The sequence below is a fragment of the Colossoma macropomum genome, unplaced genomic scaffold (genome assembly GCF_904425465.1).
Source record: "Colossoma macropomum unplaced genomic scaffold, Colossoma_macropomum, whole genome shotgun sequence".
In the NCBI taxonomy this organism is placed as follows: domain Eukaryota; kingdom Metazoa; phylum Chordata; class Actinopteri; order Characiformes; family Serrasalmidae; genus Colossoma; species Colossoma macropomum.
Window position 1 is genome coordinate 2189610 of NW_023494803.1, and position 19238 is coordinate 2208847.

Here is a 19238-nt window from a genome sequence, read left to right on the forward strand (position 1 = left end):
GCAAGGCAAATCTTTAACTCTTCGGAAGTGCAGGGAGGGGAATTTATGGACTCCTAGTGGTTAGGCTACTTTTTCCACCCTCACATCCCTTTTCAAGGACATCTGGCTTCATAACTGTAGGCTTTCCTTACTTCATGTATTGTAAACATTTCAGAGTATTTGGGGCAAGTGCTTTATCACAGTAACTAAGTGATTCATACGGCTGTGGCACGCACATACTTAACTGCTCATTAAGGCAATAATTGTGGCAAAATATTAAAAATATAATTAATGCTGGTGAACAATCAGTTTTTTAATGAACTCTGAGATTTTCAGGTCTAACATTTGAAGACACTGTTTCAGTGTTTTAAAGCTGAGCATGATATACATCATAGTGTAGATATTTACCAGAAAGCTCAAAATGAGCAAACGTACTTATATGATTGCAGTCAAATTACATGTTTTGTTGATTTTCATAGTAAAAATAACAACAGAACTAACATACATATGACATTTTTCTGCAAGTTTTAGTGCACATTTTTTATTTATTTATTGAGTTTAAAACACTGGACAAAATAAAACGTTATAAAATGTTTTTTCCCTGTATGTTAAATTAAGCAAATTAACAGTTATTGTGCATTAAAACGTGCAGAAGTTTGCTCTCTGTTGAGGGTGCGTTAACTTATTTTCCAAATCAACAAAACATGTAAAGTGACCAGGGGTGCCTAAACCTTTGCACACGACTGTACACACTTCATTATAGAGTGTGTTCTTTATTGACGGGTCTGAGTCTGCACTTCTGACTTTTTCTGTTTTCTTTGACAAAATTATGAAATATTTTTTTCAGATTTTTCAAAATGTATGAATTATTTCCATTGTTAGTCATTCAGGGTGAATTGTTCGCAGTGATGGTGATAGGAACCAGATGTCTGAAGCATTTGATGCCTCTAAAAGCTCCTTCACAGAAAGTTATTATGTGATATGGTTATGAATTCACTGAATGTCTAAGACATTGTTTTACCATAGTTTTGAGATTAGGTTTTGGCCTAGAATGTATTTTCTGTGGTGTATTTGCAGAATAACATTACATGAACACAAGGAGGTATGTAATCCTCAGGGAATGGACATAATCATAATACACAAAGGCTAATAGATTTAAACAATCCCTCATAGACACATGGATAAAAAATGATCTGTTATTAAAACAGAACACGGGGCACATCTTTCACAAAGGCAATAACATTAGACCAGTGTTTCACGGTGCTCTTGCTAACAGAACTTGCAGTGGCCCTCTAAAGTGAGAACACTTAAGAAGAAATGTAAAAACATGCTGAAATGTTTCTAAAACAATTCAAGGAAAGCTTGTTCTGTATCTAACTCTATTTTACCATCATCAACATTAGAAATAAACCTCAGAAGACTCGTGTAGGTTCACTGGTTGTTTTGGACAGTAAGTAAAATGGCTATATTTGTGTTGTAGTCATGGTAATAACTGGTTCCTATCACCACCACTGTAAAGAATTTGGGCTGTAAAGAAAGTTTCTCTACAATGAGCCATTTCACCTCAAACCACTCTGAACTACTTAGAATAATAATTTCCTCCATAAAGCAAAAGTTCAGATCATGATAAGTTGAAATGGAATGTATTCACTGCTCAGTCCAAACAGTCCATTTATGAAAACCAGCTGCAAAAACAGCCCGTTTTGCTTCTGTGATGTCACGAGCCCCACCCATTCATACTGAAGTTATAAGGAGCATTTCAGCTCTGAGTCAGCCAATCAGAGCAGAGCTCATTTATCTTATATACCTGGCACAGTAACAAAATCAGCCTGTTTAGTTCTAAGGCATAAGGAGAGGCTGGACAGTGGTCATGTAAAAATTAATTATGACCTATTTTGGTACATAAAACCACACAAATGATTTAAGTGCATATCAGGGAGAAAATGAATCAAATCCAATATGTTTTTTGTAGGAACAGGCCCTTAAATATCACATTTACCATGCTAATGTTATCAGCTTCTAGGGGTCAGCAAGAGGCAAACCCCTATGTTACCTGACTCCACCCCTCTGTTCACCTGCATCTAAACGTACACCTCTCTGGTGTTGTCTGCATTCTGTGGAGATTTACAGATTCACAGTATTCAAGCTTGTGGACAAACTGCAGTAGAAACAGTTTGTTATTGTATGTGTCTTTAAAGTTATTAAAGCTTATTCTTTTATATGTCTCAACATTACCGCTTCAAAGTTTGGAACACCATAAGTGACCTATCAAACACAGCCATTAGCTACGGAAAGCTGCAGAGTACCTGTCCGTCAGTGGAGTTAGTGCAGCGAGTGTGTGTGTGTGTGTGTGTGTGTGTGTGTGTGTGTGTGTGTGTGTTTGTGGTGTTAAGGACACACAAAGGTCATCTGTGTTAGCTGCTCCCATGTCTCCCCGCTGGTCCATCAGCACTAATGAGGTTTATATGTTCCCCATCCTCTCTCTCAGACACAGATCGAGATCCCCTTCCACGGTTACAAATCTGTTTGGCTTTTGTCCACTACAGTGCAATTAATAATAAGTGTGAGATATAGGTCAGCAAAGGTCATAGAGAGTGTAGCACCAAGCACAAAAAATGAAACTGCAACTGGACCGAGACCATACAGCTTCAGACCACCACAGCAAAAAGACCACAACTTTATTATTAACTCTTATAGGTCTCAGTTATCAGCAGGGACAGCAAACGCACGGTGTAATTCAGTATTGATTCATTTATTCTTAAATCATTGTTTATTGAACTTTATAAGCTTATTGGGCTTCTGAACGTTTAATAAATGTCAAGCTTGTGTTTGTAAGTAGTGCAGATGTATGATTATTAAATTTGTTGCAGTTATTGTTATGCGTACAATCTTGTTTTGATTAAAATGTCACAAATAAAATACATATAACACACATTAAAACCACAGAGAAGTAGCACACAGTAAAGCCCCAACGCTTATGTCCACTGTGGTCCTCGTATTCCCATTGTGGTCCCCATAATTCCATAGTGGTCCTCAGATTTCCTTTGTGGTCCTCATAATTCTGTTGTAGTCTTAATTTCTACCTATGGTCCTCATTCTCATAATGTGGTCCTCATTCGGATCCTCATAATTCCATAGTGATCCGATATTTTTGTCATTGATATCAAAACAAAGTGCAGAGCTGAAGCTTTCGATACAGAATGTTAATTGAATGTGAGTGTAGAGAACTGTTCAAAAGTTTGGAATCAATTGTTGTGCTAATATTTGCGACCTTCTGTATACAATAATAATTTGTACAATGTAGATTTAAATATTATAAGCTTTTGAAATTAGCATTTTAAATTGGTCTCAATCGATATTTAAAATATTGCAGTTACAACTTATTAAATGAATAATAAAATATTGTAGATATCTATTTACAGGTTTTTTACAGCTGGATTTTTAATAAATCCTCTTTCCCAGTGCTCTACGATTGCTGACATGATTGATTCAAACTTTTAAATGGCAATTCAAACTTTTTAGATAAGTAATTAGATAAGATAAAGTAATTAGTTACATAACTCACTATATAATTAAATATGTAATTAAGTCATTAATTAGTATTTCCAAAGGGTAACATTATATTGCTAATAGAATGACATGATTTTGACATATAATCATGACATTATTATAATTAATTATTGTGAAGAATGTCATTATTAGAGAAACACTTCATCCAAAATGGCTAATTTTGCCAGTAAAGCTGTCTGTTAGACGAAGCCTCCTTTACGCTGTTTCCCGCAGGCCGGTGGCAGACCCCAGGCCATGCTCGTCTACATATTTCATTTCCTAATTTAATCTTGTGCTGAGGAAGGGGGTGGTTGGGTGCACCTCTGCAAAAGTGGTGATTTTTAAATGTCAATATAGCCAGTTCTGTAACCGCACGTAAAAGGGAACATTAATACAGTCTTTTGTGCTGTTGTAATTGAAAAGTGTGAGCTTGGGGAGGAGGCTGATGAGGGAGCGCTCCCTCTTTCATTGAACTCGCTTGTGGACAAACTGCAGAAACAGCTCGACTGCATGTGTTATTGTATGTATCGAATGAGTTCCTCTTCTGCGTTTGTGCAGAACAGGTGAGATTTCCTTAACATTCCCTAAATTAAACATTAATATCAATATATTTCTCCTTGTTTTGTTTGGAAATTGTATTGAAGTGAAAACGTCCTGTGTAAAATAATGGAATTATGTAAATAAAGCAGTGTTGTAGATAAAGAAGAGTAGCTGATTTTAAAAAAAGCTCTTTTATTATATGTGAGTGAACAGTCATTTGCCGAGGTCTAGATACGTCTTGAATCACATTCATTTGATATTAAACACATTTTGGGGCTTTTGTTCTTGTTCAGTAAAGCCAAATTACACACTTCTAAATGAGTTATTAATTATTCACTAAGCTTAATTACAACACAGTTTGAGATCTGTGATATGAAAATCAGTAACATTGCATTATAAAGTGTAATAATGCACAATAACCACTTTGTTACGATCTTTTTCTGCACATTACTGAGCATGAATTATCATCTAATTCATTGTATTTATTTTCTTATGGGTTGTCAGTAGTGTTTAAGTAACATCTGGAGTTTAAGGTATTGCAGCTAATAAGACTTTAATAAGTCACTAATACTCCCACATTCTGAAGTGGAGTTTAATCGTCACAAATGAGAGGCTAGGAAAGTTTTCAGTAAGTCAGTTTGCATCACATATTCAATATCTATGCAGGGTATTTTGGTTGCCTAAACAGATTAAATAATAAAGATTTACTGTAATTTCATACTGAATTTTGAGCTGCTACTGAGCGGTGAGGAGTGAAAGGCAAGTAGACAATAGCATTTAAACACAGTAAAGACTCTTTAGTAAATGTTTCATAACCTTTTAGAATTTTAAATCATTTCCACCAAAATGTTATTGAAGAAAAAAAGTTCAGCTGAGGGACATCCAAACAGGCGGACATTTATGGCTACTGTGAAAAAAGGTTAACAAACACCTAATAAATGTTCATTCAAACAAGGTGTCACTATTTTATATCACCACAGAACACAAATACACAAAATACACCAAGTTACATGGGACAAAACCTTGTATTAACACGTTTGTCATAGATGTGTGTGTGTGTGTGTGTATATATATATATATATATATATATATATATATGTGTGTGTGTGTGTGTGTGTGTGTGTGTGTGTGTGTGAATGTACGAGTTGCTCTTTACAGTGTGCTAAAATATGATGATGAATGGGCCAATAGAAATTGTGTATATATATATATATATATATATATATATATATATATATATATATATATATATATATATATATATATATAGATCAGCCTGAACTGTTGTATTTGCCACATCACCATTTTGAGGAGAGGCTTTTTGGAGGTGTGTGAGGAACAGAGTGTGTGTTTGTGTTTTCTCAGGAGAGAGTTAGAGGAGCTGGCTGAGCACCAGAGAAAGGAGAGAGAGCGTGTCGCGATGGAGAGAGAAGAACAGGAGAAATACGTCCGAGCTCAACGACTCCACTTCCTCCTCAGCACCAAACAGGTCAGCACCCCTCATACACACACACACACACACACACACTCTCACACACACACACACACACACACACACACACACACACACACACACACACAGGAAGTTGTCAATTCACTACAAAGGAATGAAGCTCTGAGAGCTTTGAGTAAGGAATAAAGTGTTTGCTGTGCTGGGGATGATGAGTTATACTGTAATGAGGAATAAGCATTTGTACATTCATGATTGATGGTTGTAATCAGCCAGAAGCTGATTTAATTCTTGTGTTCAAACAACAAAAAAGCCTAAAAATGGGCAACAATATTTTCATCTATCTTTATAATAACAATATGACATATCAAAGTTTATTGCAATCATTATTAATTAACAGAGTTGGAGGTAACATGGTACAAAGTTATGAGTAACAATATTAACAATAATATCGTTATTGTCTGTCGTGGAATAAAAGCTATTTGACTCCTCTTTTTGGAGAATGTGGAGCCTGTGAAACGTGAGTGGGTTCCATGAGGTGCTTCAGTCCAAAAACAGGCTGGATTCCCTGATTCTTTTCTGTTTGTGTTTGCAATCAGGATACAAACACTAATAAATATATTTACAATTAATTATACATATATAATTTCTTAGAAATCTCTTTATGATGATGCAGGTTTGTTGTAACAGTAGGTGGTTGTGCATATATTAAGGACAGTAGACTCTCTGTAAACCCCTACACTAGAGACAAAGCTCTCCTGTCAGTTAGACATCTGTTAGCCATGTAATCGGTTGTTGGTTCACTCTGCACTTTAAAGAAAATCAGAAAGAAAATAACAAAATAAAAACAGAACACATAAACAACACCAAACAGTCATTGAGAGAGAGAACAGGCTCCATGTTTTAAGGAGTATGAGTAGTTTCTTGCAGAGTAGCTATGCACGTTTGTTTTACTCGCTGTTTAGCCTAAAGTTATTTGCTCCCCCTGTGGAAAAGCAGAGTTCAAGCCCACTGAGAAGGGAAGCACTTGTTTGGCTTCTAATGCCACCTTCCCACCAATCCGACTAGGTGCCAGGTAATTTGATACATTCTGTCATTGCAGCCTTTAGTGATGCATTTATTGTGGAAACTCATTTATTCAATAATAATAAAATACGGTTTATCGTGCAGCCAACACATGCTGGGTTTTATGGTTTCCAGCTAAAAGTGTGATGACATAACAGTAACAAAGATACTAAATACGTATCATAACAGTTATATCGCTGTTGTCGGAAGAAAACCTTGTATCTCCAAAACGGTAACTTTACAGGAGAAGGAAAAAACCTACATTACTTTTAATGTAAGTCAATGGAACCAGACTTTTTTCTAAGTAATTTTGGGCCGTTTCTTTTGGTCTATTCATCATGAAATTTGCACACAATATAAAGGGTAACAGGCATTTTCAAATTATGACATAAATTGAAAAGCGACAAAAATGGAGATATGAGGTTTTCTTCCGACAGCAGCGATATATTGATCGTTCTATAGAATACTATACTATTTATCAGTAAGTTAACCTAATTGGAGAAAATATGTGTTTGCAGAAAAAAAATGTCGGTATGGACAGTTTTGGACCCTTTAAAATTCGAGGCTTATTACTTACTAAAAATCATTATTCAGTAACTACAGGGACTTTAATGCAAACTGGCTGAGCTATTCTTAGGTTACAGTGTGTGTAATAAACTGTGGGCCTGTCACTGAGCCCTGGCCATGTAAGGGGTTTATGTTCCACACTGATTTTCAGATTTTGGGACACATTTACTTTGAAACAATGAGATCTGACTGCTCACCATGTGGACATGAGAGATAGGGATGCCGTCTCACTTCCTGCTCTGAAATGCAGGGATGTAGCAAAAAAAACAAAAAAAAAACCCAAAAAATAAATAAATAAATAAAAAAGAACAAAGAAAAACGTGAAAAACCAAACTCAAAATAATTTTGTGTTATTTTAAGTTGAAAGTACCCAATAAATGATGACTTTGTATGTATTTATCTTATTACTATTTAGTAATTTAAATAGATCATAACATAATCTTTTTAAATATCTACCATGTTTTTTAAATGTGTTTTTCTTTTTTACTGACCACAGTTTGAACTGATCCAGTGAAATGGTCCATACCTACCCCACTCAGCAAAGCACTGCAGCAGTAAGGAGACAGGCGGTGTTAACAGGCACACATATATATAATTTTTCCTCAGAAGTCCCTCTGGCAATGACGTGTCTTGATAATTATGATGGAGTGCATTGGTCGCTGTTGATTCAGCAGCAGTTGTGGGCAGGCAGATATTTCATTTTGCAGGGGTCTCCTTCATGCCTTTCTGGTCATTACGCCTTTCCGGGCCCTCACCCGGTTTCTGTTGCCGCCGCCGCTGCCCATGGCCGCGCTATTGCCTGGGTCGCAGCGCGTTGTGTGCCAGCCGTGCCACAGTGGCCAGGGCAAGAGGACACCGTTGCCAGCTGTCTGCAGTCGGTGGGCGGAAATCAAGAAATAATACGTAGCGGCTAATGGCTAATGGAGAACAGATGTGTGGGAGCAGCATGATAGTGGATCAGAATGTGTGGAGGGTGGGGAGTGGGGGGCACTTAGGATGGCTGGTATGACATCAATGGTTATAGCGTTTATACGGCCACTGAATGCTTTAACCCATATCGAGAGATGCTGTCGTGGTGTGATACTATTTAAGGAGCAATTTCAGAAATAATTACATTGTCAATAACTACAGCTATGTAATAATTACCATTAACACCCAATTTATATTCTCTACAGGTATGAGCGTGCACCAACTGTTTCTTATTGCATCTGCAAAACAAGACATAAATTCATATTATAATAAAATATCTCACCTTATACTTACAGACACAGCTGCAGAATCCATTAACATTTAAAATCCACACATATGACAAAATTTGGTAACACTGTATTTAATGCCCTTGTAATGCCCTTCTGAATCCTTAACAAGCCAGTAGCTGCTAATTAATTAGCTGCTCATTGCTACTTTATCAAGAATTCTCTAGACTGAATTAAGCATTTTTCCAAGCACTTTTATTTATTATATATCATAATCTTGTACACATCATTTATTGATATAAAGTCATCCAGCTGGTGCATCACAATATCTGATGAGACATAATCTAACTTGTTAGGTATTGACTAAAAGCTACAGTTTCATAATTAGTACAGTTTAATTCATGCTGAAGTGAATGTCTTAGATGTAATAAACAATTGATATCTGTTGATATAGATAAAAATAAAAACAGCTTCATGTGGTATTAAAGGGCGTCGAGTTAATCTGCACCATATTGGTTTGATAAGTTAGTTACCAGCTTTTGAATTTAAGGGCATAATAATGGACTCTTCAAATGGTTTTATAAGGGCATTATAATCTTTAATGAAGTGTAACTTGTATCAGTGAAATATGAGTGAGAAACAATCAATATTGTTTTGTTGGTTTTCTCAGTGGACATCAGTGCACGTCCTTTACAGAGAACACATTTAATACCTAACCGGTGCTTATTTGCTGAACTTGATATTTGAAAAAAAATAAAACATAAAATGTGATCAGTGCAAAAGTTTTGGCACATTTTAGACTTTGTTTTATTTTATTTCCAATATGCAAAACTCAGCAAAAAATAGAAATTGTGCAGTAAAATATGTAAAAAATGCCATACTTAAGTGGGCTCCCTGTGGAGGATGTGTTCACTTATTTTCACTTAGAAAATCAACAAAACATGTTATTTCCAAACAACAGACTGTTCACTGTATATAGAATACAACACATAACTGCTTACTCTAACGGTACGTAACATACCTTAGGTACAAAAAATATATTTATAGTATTATGTGTGTATATATACATGTATATATCATTTATAGATATTTATAATTGTGCTAATATTGTTCATATAGTTATGTATTTCGTAGATACGTCATATTTATGCCTGTTATTGCACCTTTTTGTCTGTTTTCCACTGTTGCTACTTTTTGCACTTCTGGTAGGTGATATTTACATTTCGTTGCCTTGTACTTATACTGAGCAATGATAATGAAGTTCTATCTTTCTACCTTTCTATCTATCTATCTATCTATCTATCTATCTATCTATTTGACCATGGATGTTCAAACGTTTGTGTGCAACTGTAGCTGTGTATGTTTGTGCTGTAAAAGGATGAAGTGATGACGGTAAGTGCTCGTCCTGAAAAAGGCCTTCGTAAACAAATGTGCGCAAAGCTCACATATGGACCTGCGCATTATTCAGCACAGATAACGGCTCCGCAAAAGGTCAAGGGTTTAAACTGCGCACCCTCAAATCCAGGCATCAGACCCACTGCTCAGAGCGGGAGAGGCAAAACTGTCTTCAGTAGATGCGCTCTCTCTCTCTCTCTCTCTCCCTCTCTCTCTCCCTCTCTCTCTCTCTCTCTCTCTCTCTCTCTCTCTCCCTCTCTCTCTCTCTCTCTCTCTCTCTCTCTTTTGCTCGCTCGTTCTTTTCCACTGTGTGTGTGCTAGGGAACTTCTGTTCCCATAGTCTGACCTTGTCTCAAGGAAATGGATGGGTCTCCCACGGTTCATCGTTAACCAGAGAAAATTCTGCCGGACAAAAGTGGCTGTGCTGACATAGATGTAGCTCCTCGGTACGAGGGTCAACATCATTGCTCTTTTCCTGTAAGTCTGAGGCAAGTTGGGAGTTTGCAGTCTACCCCCCATCACGCTGCACCTCAAGCCACAGCGGCATGAAGAAAAAAGCCTCAATGAAGCCTCATTAGCAGTTTAACATATTAGCATGATTAGCGGCAGCGCTCCAACAATTCTTTCTCCCGTTAAACATCAGGAGAGTCCGGACGTCTGTGATTACAACTGCTCATTCCTGCCGGTCCGATTCGAACAAGGCCGAACTTTCCAGCAGTTCACTTGCTCCAGGAAGGAGTAGCACGCTAGAAAGCGTTCATGCTAACTTCAAGACTTGACAGGTGCTGAAGTGATAGATATCTGTCCGCTCACGGGAGGTGACAGGTGTAATTGTTTCGCCGAGGTTGAGTGATTAAAAGCAGGTTCATTTTTCGGCAAGACCGCGTGTGTTTTTAGAGCAGGTTCTGCTCGAGTACCTGCAACAAGGGGCGCGACGGGAGGTGGTCCGATAGCAAGATGAGAAAGGCAAGATGGAGAGGGTGCTGTTGAGGAAGAGCCTGGAGAGAACAGGAAAGATGTGAGTTGATGATCTCCGGTTTCGATGGCCGTGTAGTGAGGATGTCATGGAGTGTTCTCTTAGTGTTTGTCTTCATATTTACTTTATATTCCCTAATTTACACAAGGTTTCCTGTAAAAAGTCTATTCAGAATACATAAAAACAAATAACATTCAAATACACAGTACTGTCACAGACCACTTATCTGTTCAGTCTGTTTAATTTCATTTTTAGATATGAGATAATCCACTTATAAGGAAAAGGAAAATAAGTAAAAAAAAAAAACAAGGAATTCCCAAAACTGGAGTTCAAAAAATCATTAAAAGATACAAAAACGGGACTCCTAACAACCGTGCAATACCTGGTACACCACTAAAACTCCCACCATCAGATTAACAGCACTTAAAGCTTTCATCTTTGAGAAACATCAAGCTACAGTTTGCTTCAGATCTGAAGAAAAAACACTGGTATTTCTGTCCGTCCTTCCACTGTGAGAAAGCAGGTCAACACTGTGGGTCTGAAAGGATGTGTAGCTGTCAAGAAGCTGTTATTGAGAAAAAGAATGGACAAAAAAATAAGAAAAACTGCAAATCCCAGAAGGTGATCCCAGAACAATGGACTGGCCACCCCAGAGTCCAGACCTCAACATCACTGAATGTGTTTGGGATGACTTGGATCACAAGTCTCTCAGAAAGAGTGGAAGCTGTAATAAAGGCTAAGGCTTCTGTAACGTTCTGTTAAATATGTTTTCTGCTTACAGATCTAAGAGGACTAAGTGAAAGTATTAGTCTACGTCTCTCAGCTGTTTAGCATCATGCGTGAAGTGTGGATCAGAGACAGTGAGTATGTTTTCTCATTTTGCGATACTGTGTGTTCTTTCCAGTGCCCAGGTGTGTTCAACTCGCCGTTCCGCCCAGAGCCCGATGAGATGGAGCTGAGGTTAAGAAGAGTTAAACCAGTTCGGACCATGTCTGCTCCCAAAGAATCCTGGCCTATGAACCAACAGCCCTCTAGCTACCAGCACAACAAAGAGCGACTACCACCCATACACAACACCCCGCAGGTAGAGTGGCTCAGTTTACTACAAAAGGCCTGTAGAAAGATCTTATGTTGATGATAAATTATCAGCCAAAGAAATAAGCAAATTTGTGTAGCTTTGCAGCTTAACAGAAGAAAGCTAAGCTCATGACATATTTGTGATGTAATTATTGAACTTGTGCCAAATAGGCACTTCAGCTGAATTTAATATTTGAATTTGTAGGACTTTTTTTAAAAAAATATTTGAACCCCCATCCTTAGTACTACTGATGAAGTTTCAGTGTTTAAACCCCTTTTCTCATGGCTTGTTTGCAATGAGATGCTGATTTCATCTGTGTGTTGTCAGTTGCTCTATAAACCTCTCTTATTTACATTTGCTGCATTTCCTCATCCAATTCAAAAGACAAGTAAGTTTAAAAGGGAGCCTCGTCCAAAAATACCCATGTGCAATAAATGCCCTGTCCGAAATGGCCCCTAATCACTGTACCCTACATTCAAAAAGCTGGATCACCATGTAAAACACTATGACAGGAAGCAGAATTCGCGATGTTAGTAAACGATAATGGACATTATACAACAGTGAGTTCCGTCCACGCGAGCTGATTGGTTGAGAGTTGTTCTAACTGTGCTGTTGTTTCACCATAACATCACAGGTTTTTCACAAACACTGTATCACTCCGCTGAGACGCTGTTGCTAAGCAACGACTTTGACCGCTGTAGGAGACGCTCAAGACATTTGAACGTTTTTACTTCTTACTTTGCCACAAACAGAAAACGGACACTTTAAAGATCACATTTGACCGACAGCCGATTTGGTCAGACTCTGAAGATCAGACTGCACGTTTGGCGAATGGTGTTGGGTTCATTTCTGGCTGATTCCAGGTTGTTTAGCTGTTCTTCTGTCACAGCTGCCGACTGAAAAGCTGCTCAGTGGTGACGACAGTTTGGGAATTTAGTGTAAGGAGCTGGAGAACGAACTGCCGGCTGTGCAGCGAGTGGGCGGAGCTCGTTACTCTGACGTAGCAACAAGCTGCTCGTTAAGGAACTATAATTTGGCGAAGGAACTGCGAACATTAAAACATATTAAACGCCGCGTTCACGGCCCAGTTTATTAATTTATTACTTTATTTATTTAACTGTTGTATTAAAGCAATAGAACACTCGAGGAGTGTGTTATCGACAATAACATCACGGCTGTGATGATCTACGGCGACCAAATCACAGCCGTGATGTTATTTCGTGATAACACACTCCCTCTGTGTTCTACTGCTTAACTACGTTATACAGGTTTGCTCAGTACTGTACGACAACAGATTCCATCACATTAACACTGTAAGGCCGACAGGCCACCAGTCCAGTATAACCACCAGTTTGGCTGCACAGTAGAAGAGCATAACTACATCTGTAACAGGGCTGTGGAGACGCTGCCATTGTAGCTAATCCTACTCAGAGAAGTTGTGTGTGAATCTCCAAAACAAACACTGCAGTGCATTATGGGTAACCCCTATCCCCTAAGGTACGTTGGTTGTACACTGCTTACTGCAGTGCATTCTGGGATTGTTTGAGTGTACTGAACCTTATGTACTATGTTTTCCACTGTGACAACACTACAAAATGGCAGAACCCCATAATAGTGCACTATTTAATGTAGGGCAGTTTCAGACTGAGCTAAAGACTGAAAGCTAGTGGGTCCGGTTAGCATGACGTCTTTTGCCCAATGCTAACTAGCCCTTTTTAGCATTTTAGGCATATTTCTTTAAACACTACGTAAGATTTGGGGATTTGGAGACCTCTCTGGTGGAAATGTGTAATTGCACTCAATGTGTGGAAGAACGTTTGTAACATCGGTTGTGCTTCAGACTCTTTCCTGAGTGGTTGAATCTGATGATTGCGAGTTGAAAGAGTGACAAAGAGAACTCAAAGTGAAATCTTGGTGAAGGACGTGTTTTTGGAGGATGTGAGTGAATTATCTACTACTGTTATCTTCATCAGTATAATGTTGATTTTGCGTTTGAGATGTAAACATCGAGCTGGATCTTCTTTATGAACCTGTGTTCATGATGTTAATAGGTAAAGACTGATGCGGTCTGACACCATTGACTTAAATGACTGTTTCAGGCTTTACAGGGTGACTCACAGCAGTGCACACACACCATATATTAGCTGGGTTTTTTTATTTCTTTTAATTTTAATGAAAAGTTCAAAAGCCCCACACTAGTTGAGTTATTGTTCTTTGTAAAACTCGTCCGCTCTTGCGTCAGCTTCCAACACTTTGTATTCAAATGTGTGCGAGTAAGCACTCTGTTTGCCAAGTCCCTCCCGCAACTCCGCTAATAAAACAAATGCAGATAGATGGCAGAGTTTAATGACAATTATCAAAGGAGATTCTGAGATAACGACAATTAAAGCTGAGATTTACAGCTCGTATGAAATTGTTTTTGAAAACTCGCCGTAAAGAAGAATAACGTCATTAAGCACGCCTCCCCTCTCCCCTGGATAGCACCAAAGCATTTAGACAGACAGATAACCGGTGATAAGCACGCCTGTCAACCGGGCGCTTTTTATTCAGTGAATCCCATCAAGGGGCTCTCGGCAAGGGAATACAGACGCATTTAAAGGGCTCCCGATAAAGAATTTCTTTAAGTACTTCCAAATCTGGCATGTCATCTTGTCCAGCTGCAAGAGAGAATTTGATGATACGTATTTGCCATTTGTGTTATTTACGGTCCATGACTTTTATGGTAACTGGTTCCTATTATTGGTTTCTATTAATGTAAAACATAAGTGAGCAGAAATGAGGCGTGAGTCATTTCTTTTTATTAGAGCCTGAGTTCTTCACCCTGGGCAGGCTCTGGCTCCAGCTGGGCCCGTTTAGTGGGAAGTCATTATTAAAAGAAAAAAAAGCCACCCCTTCCAGACAATGTGCAATAGATGAAGATGCATTATTTATCTACATTTTACCCTTACAAAGACCCTGGAACAAACCCCTCTCTCTCTCTTTGCACCCCCCCAGTGATAAGCATCGGGGAGTGATAGATTGATTATGTGTGCCATTTGGGGAAGCGAGGGGATTGGTCAGCGCCGGGTGCTGATCTGGGCTCGATAGTATCAAGGGCAGGGAGCGTTTGGTCCAGCATGAATTAAAAACAACAATGTCTGAAGGTCACATTAAGAAACAAAGAGCAACATTTCTTCTACATGCATAGAGCTGCACTACAAGGTGCTGTTGGCCAGCAGGGATCTGGACTCTAGAGCAGCTTTCTATCTCTGAGCAAAGCAAGATTGCTGACCATCTGCTATTGAGTCCTTCATGTCATTTCATAGCACACCTGTGCACTCAGCTACCTGCCTATGTATATGATACAACATATAATGGGCCCAGAATGATGAGGTTCTATTAGCCAAAATTGAGTCACGTGCTTGTAGTTCATCACTTAGTGCCGATTATTTATTTGTTTATTTTTTAAATATAAGGTACTTCTTGAAAGTTGCCATTATAAGGTGTTATAGCCCAATCAGTGCAGTTGATGAATATGGGATAACTAATCAGGCTCAGCAGTGAGCTTAGCTATGAAGCCCAGTTAACTGGGACTTTAGTATTTTTAAACAGTTTAGTAAGAAATCATTAGGCATGTGTTGATACCGATACTGGTATCGCATATCAGCTTGATACCGTGCTCATTTACTCGTACTTGACCTCATAAAATGCGCTGATATCAACATCCAATACCAGCTGATACCATGCAGTGCAACCCAAGTATACACTGCGCTAATGAACAAATGACTCAAGCTGGCAGTGAACGAGGGTCTGCTCACACAGAGAAGTGTTACTGACCTTGCGGTGGTTAAACACAAAGTCACTGGTCACTTTAAACATTTAGCCCTGGCAAGTTCCCGACAGGAGTGGACTGTGCCATTTTAGGCTGTTTTTAAACACACAAGTGCAGTTAAAACCGCTTCCCCAAAACAACTGGAGACTCGTAGGCTAACAAAACAGAGGTGAAAAAGTCGACATTTGCTACCAAAGTCCACATACGCTGAATATACTCTGTTTGACTGAATAGAATTGTGAGATACAAACATTAAAACATTGATTTTTTAAAACTGTCTTTGTAAAACAGGCTATAGAGAGACTGTACTGTACAACACTGCCTGGTTTTAGGAGTTAGCAGCACTGCTGTAGCTCAGTAACAGCTATATTTGAAATTGTCTGTAGTCAGAGCCGTCTGTAGACGCTGTGTTTCATGTAGCATGGACCAAGCGTTTTCGTACAGAGTGCAAGTCTGGCTTGAGAAGACATTTAACTAAATTTAACAGCCAAAATACTTCAACAACACAAAACGTGAGCTCCTCGGATTAGCCTCGAATGTGTTTCCTGCTGTCACTGTGCTGCTCTCTTAAAAGAGAGATATGAAGAGAACAAAACCATGAAACATACTTTACTTACAGCGGTACAGAAGTGCTTTTCTGAGGTCGAACAAAACCCGCTCTTCTCTACTGCAGCGCTACTCAGTCCAAGGTAACTGATTTAGGTTAGCATAGCTAGCTAAGGCACATCGTTTAGATCAGCTAGATTTTAATGATTTAACCATTAAGGTTCATTGCACAGTTTACTCTAACAACTACTTCATTCTAAGTAGGTAATTCATTACGGTGTCGTATCGGGGAGAACTGAGAATCGTACTCATACTTGATCTGCAAAAAAAGGTATCAGTGCATGACTAGAAGTCATAGTAGCGAAATGTAAGATGAAAGGGTAGCAAAACTGATCAACTACTGCAAAAAACATTATTTATCCAATGTAGTAGCAAGTATTCAGCTAGCGGTTATTAATGTTTGCTAGTCAAATTGGTAGCCAGCTAGTGAAATTATCATCTCTACAAAACAGAGAACTATATAACCAAAGGCTGAATGCAAGGATCAGTCATTGATCAGCTAATATGGAAGTCTTTGGAAGTTCTTAGTTGCTTAAAAATTAAATGTTAAAAGTAGCTAAACTTTCCTTCCAGCTAGCGAACTAATATCCAGCTTAATTAGCAAAACTACTCTGAAAAGCTATCAAGCTAAAATATGTGGCAGAAGTTCATTATAAACATTTAATTTCAGAAACACCACCGCAGTGAGACAGTGGCAGTGAGACAGTGGCAGTGAGACAGTGGCAGTGAAACAGCCAAGAGAAAGATAAACAACAACAACAACAGTGCACACAAATAGGACAGAGAGAGTGAGACAGCAGCGAGATAAAACCTTATAATTCTAGAGTTAAAGGGAACTTTTAAAAGGTTCAACCTTTGGTTCTTTTGAGAAAAGACTATCGTATGATTTTAATATGTTCAGTGGTCAAAACCATCTCAAGGCAGTTACTTTGTTTTAGGGTATAAAGGTGATTGTACCACATACGAGTTTTACTATTTTGAAATCTTTGACCCTCAACATCTCGAAACTGCACTGAACCTCAAATTCTAAACTGATGCAATGTGTTCACTGAAATAAGACGAGATGAAGCTTTGGATCAGACTTTACTTTTTTAACCTTTAGCAGTCCTGTTTTTGCACCACTTTTCAACTGTATTTTCATATCTACATCATGAATTTCATAGTGATTTACTCAGTTAATTACATTCACATTTGATTTGCATCGTATCCACAGGTTCAAGTCTGCACTTTTAACTTGTTTGTTTCAATGTCAGTAAATGAGAAAGTGGCAGTAAATGTTTCTCTTTCCACAAAGAAAACTGTATTCACAATGTTAAGAAGCACCCGGCCAAAATAACATCGATTACCACTGTTACACATTGTAAACGTGCCTATTCACCTCCTACAGTGGTGCCACTGTCGAGATTTTTCGATTCAAAGACTAGAAAAAACCCTCAGATGATGTATTTTGAAGATGGGAGGAATTTCTGAAAGTTTTGGGGTGGAGACATGAGGCCTGGCTGTTTGAAATGGTTTTTAACCCCCTGATCTCCCCCCAGAGTGGTGAAACCAAATATTTATCTCTGTTCTTATTAGCCTCTAGATCAGTGCATTTCTTTGTCACCTTGGGAGGATTGCTAATAGTTGTTTGATGTATTTGTGCAGTGCATGCTGTCAAACTGATATTGCACTATAGAATATAATGAAATCTTGCGCTACAGAGTACGATATGACATGAAGTCAAATGTGGTCCATGTAAAGAATCTAAGTGCAGCATCAGATTATGAATATCAAACCACACCATGTTTTTATGATTACTAACTAACTAAAGGTCAAAATTCAGTCAGTGCTGTGGTGGATTTGCAGCTTTGTTTTTTCCATTAGACACCAAGACATGTCCTAAAAGTCTCCACCGTAGCCTTTCAGCACCCTGCCTCATATCAGGCTGCCGTCACGCTTATCGCCGTCGTGCCATCAGCGTTGTTGCCGCTGAGCTTTAGCATCCGAGCCAAAACAGCAGTGGAGTTTGCGGGAGCCGGGGGGCCAGTTGGCTGCCCGAGGGCCTCATCAATAACGAGGCGGGCGGGCGTGGGCAATAAAACATTTACCTTATCCCTCCCCGTACCTGTCAGGGGCCCTTCCGGCCAGCTGTGGAGGTGCAGCAGCAGCGCTACCGGCCCCTGGAGCCCAGCCTGCGCGTGGCCACATCCATCACAGCCCTGGAGGAGGCCAGAGAGGAGCTCCGGCGGCAGGAGTGGAGGACTCGCCTCATCGACCACCCGTAAGTCACACACACGCAGGGAAACATGCACACATACATGCGTCTGTGCAGCGTTAAGACAAAGCTTTTTTAAACTGAGGGAAAGATACCGACATTTGACAAAGCAAGTGATGTAACTGTGCCATAGACTGCTTGCTTTTAAGTTGGAGCACATGTTGATGTGCAGATACAGTCCAGCATTTAAATCACAGTTGATGGTCCTTTGCATTGGCTCATGCACTGACATGTATAATCACTAGTGTTTGATGTTTAAGTTCTTTTTAAACTCATTCAATTAAATAACATCTCTAACACCACAGCACCACGTACAGAACACTGGAGGTTCAGGTTAGGTAAGCATAAATGTGTATGCAAAACAAACCATGACCCATAAATCCAGACAGTGATGATAAAATTCAGTATCACAATCTTATCTATATATATATCACAGTATCAGGGAATCAGATGATATTTAAATTTGCCTCCGTAAGGTTAATCAACCCTTTCCTCCTCTGTACTGTTACTCAAATAGAATGTCTGATTTATTCTCTTAATTATAGCACCAAAGGGAAGCCACAGTATTGTGAGTGGTAACCACACAAATCGCATTTACAGAAAGGAAATAGTTTTCATGTGCAGTAAGTTTGAACTTAAATGTTTTGTTGTTTTCTGATTTTTTGGCAATAGCAATATTGTGGTATAGATCACCAGCACTTATGATTCATCTTCAGAGTTTTTATCTGTCTATAAATTGAAGTATGAGCTTCTTTTAATGATGAAAACATTT

General features: G+C 38.8%; 1 protein-coding gene across 1 annotated transcript in view; it reads left to right on the forward strand.

The window, feature by feature from the left end:
* spata17 (spermatogenesis associated 17) overlaps positions 1-19238 on the forward strand; it is a 69101-nt gene that overhangs the window by 16459 nt on the left and 33404 nt on the right. The window contains exons 6-8 of the mRNA XM_036593531.1: positions 5434-5557; positions 11622-11801; positions 18324-18472. Coding sequence (XP_036449424.1) covers positions 5434-5557; positions 11622-11801; positions 18324-18472 — 453 coding nt within the window. The remainder of the gene's footprint in view (positions 1-5433; positions 5558-11621; positions 11802-18323; positions 18473-19238) is intronic.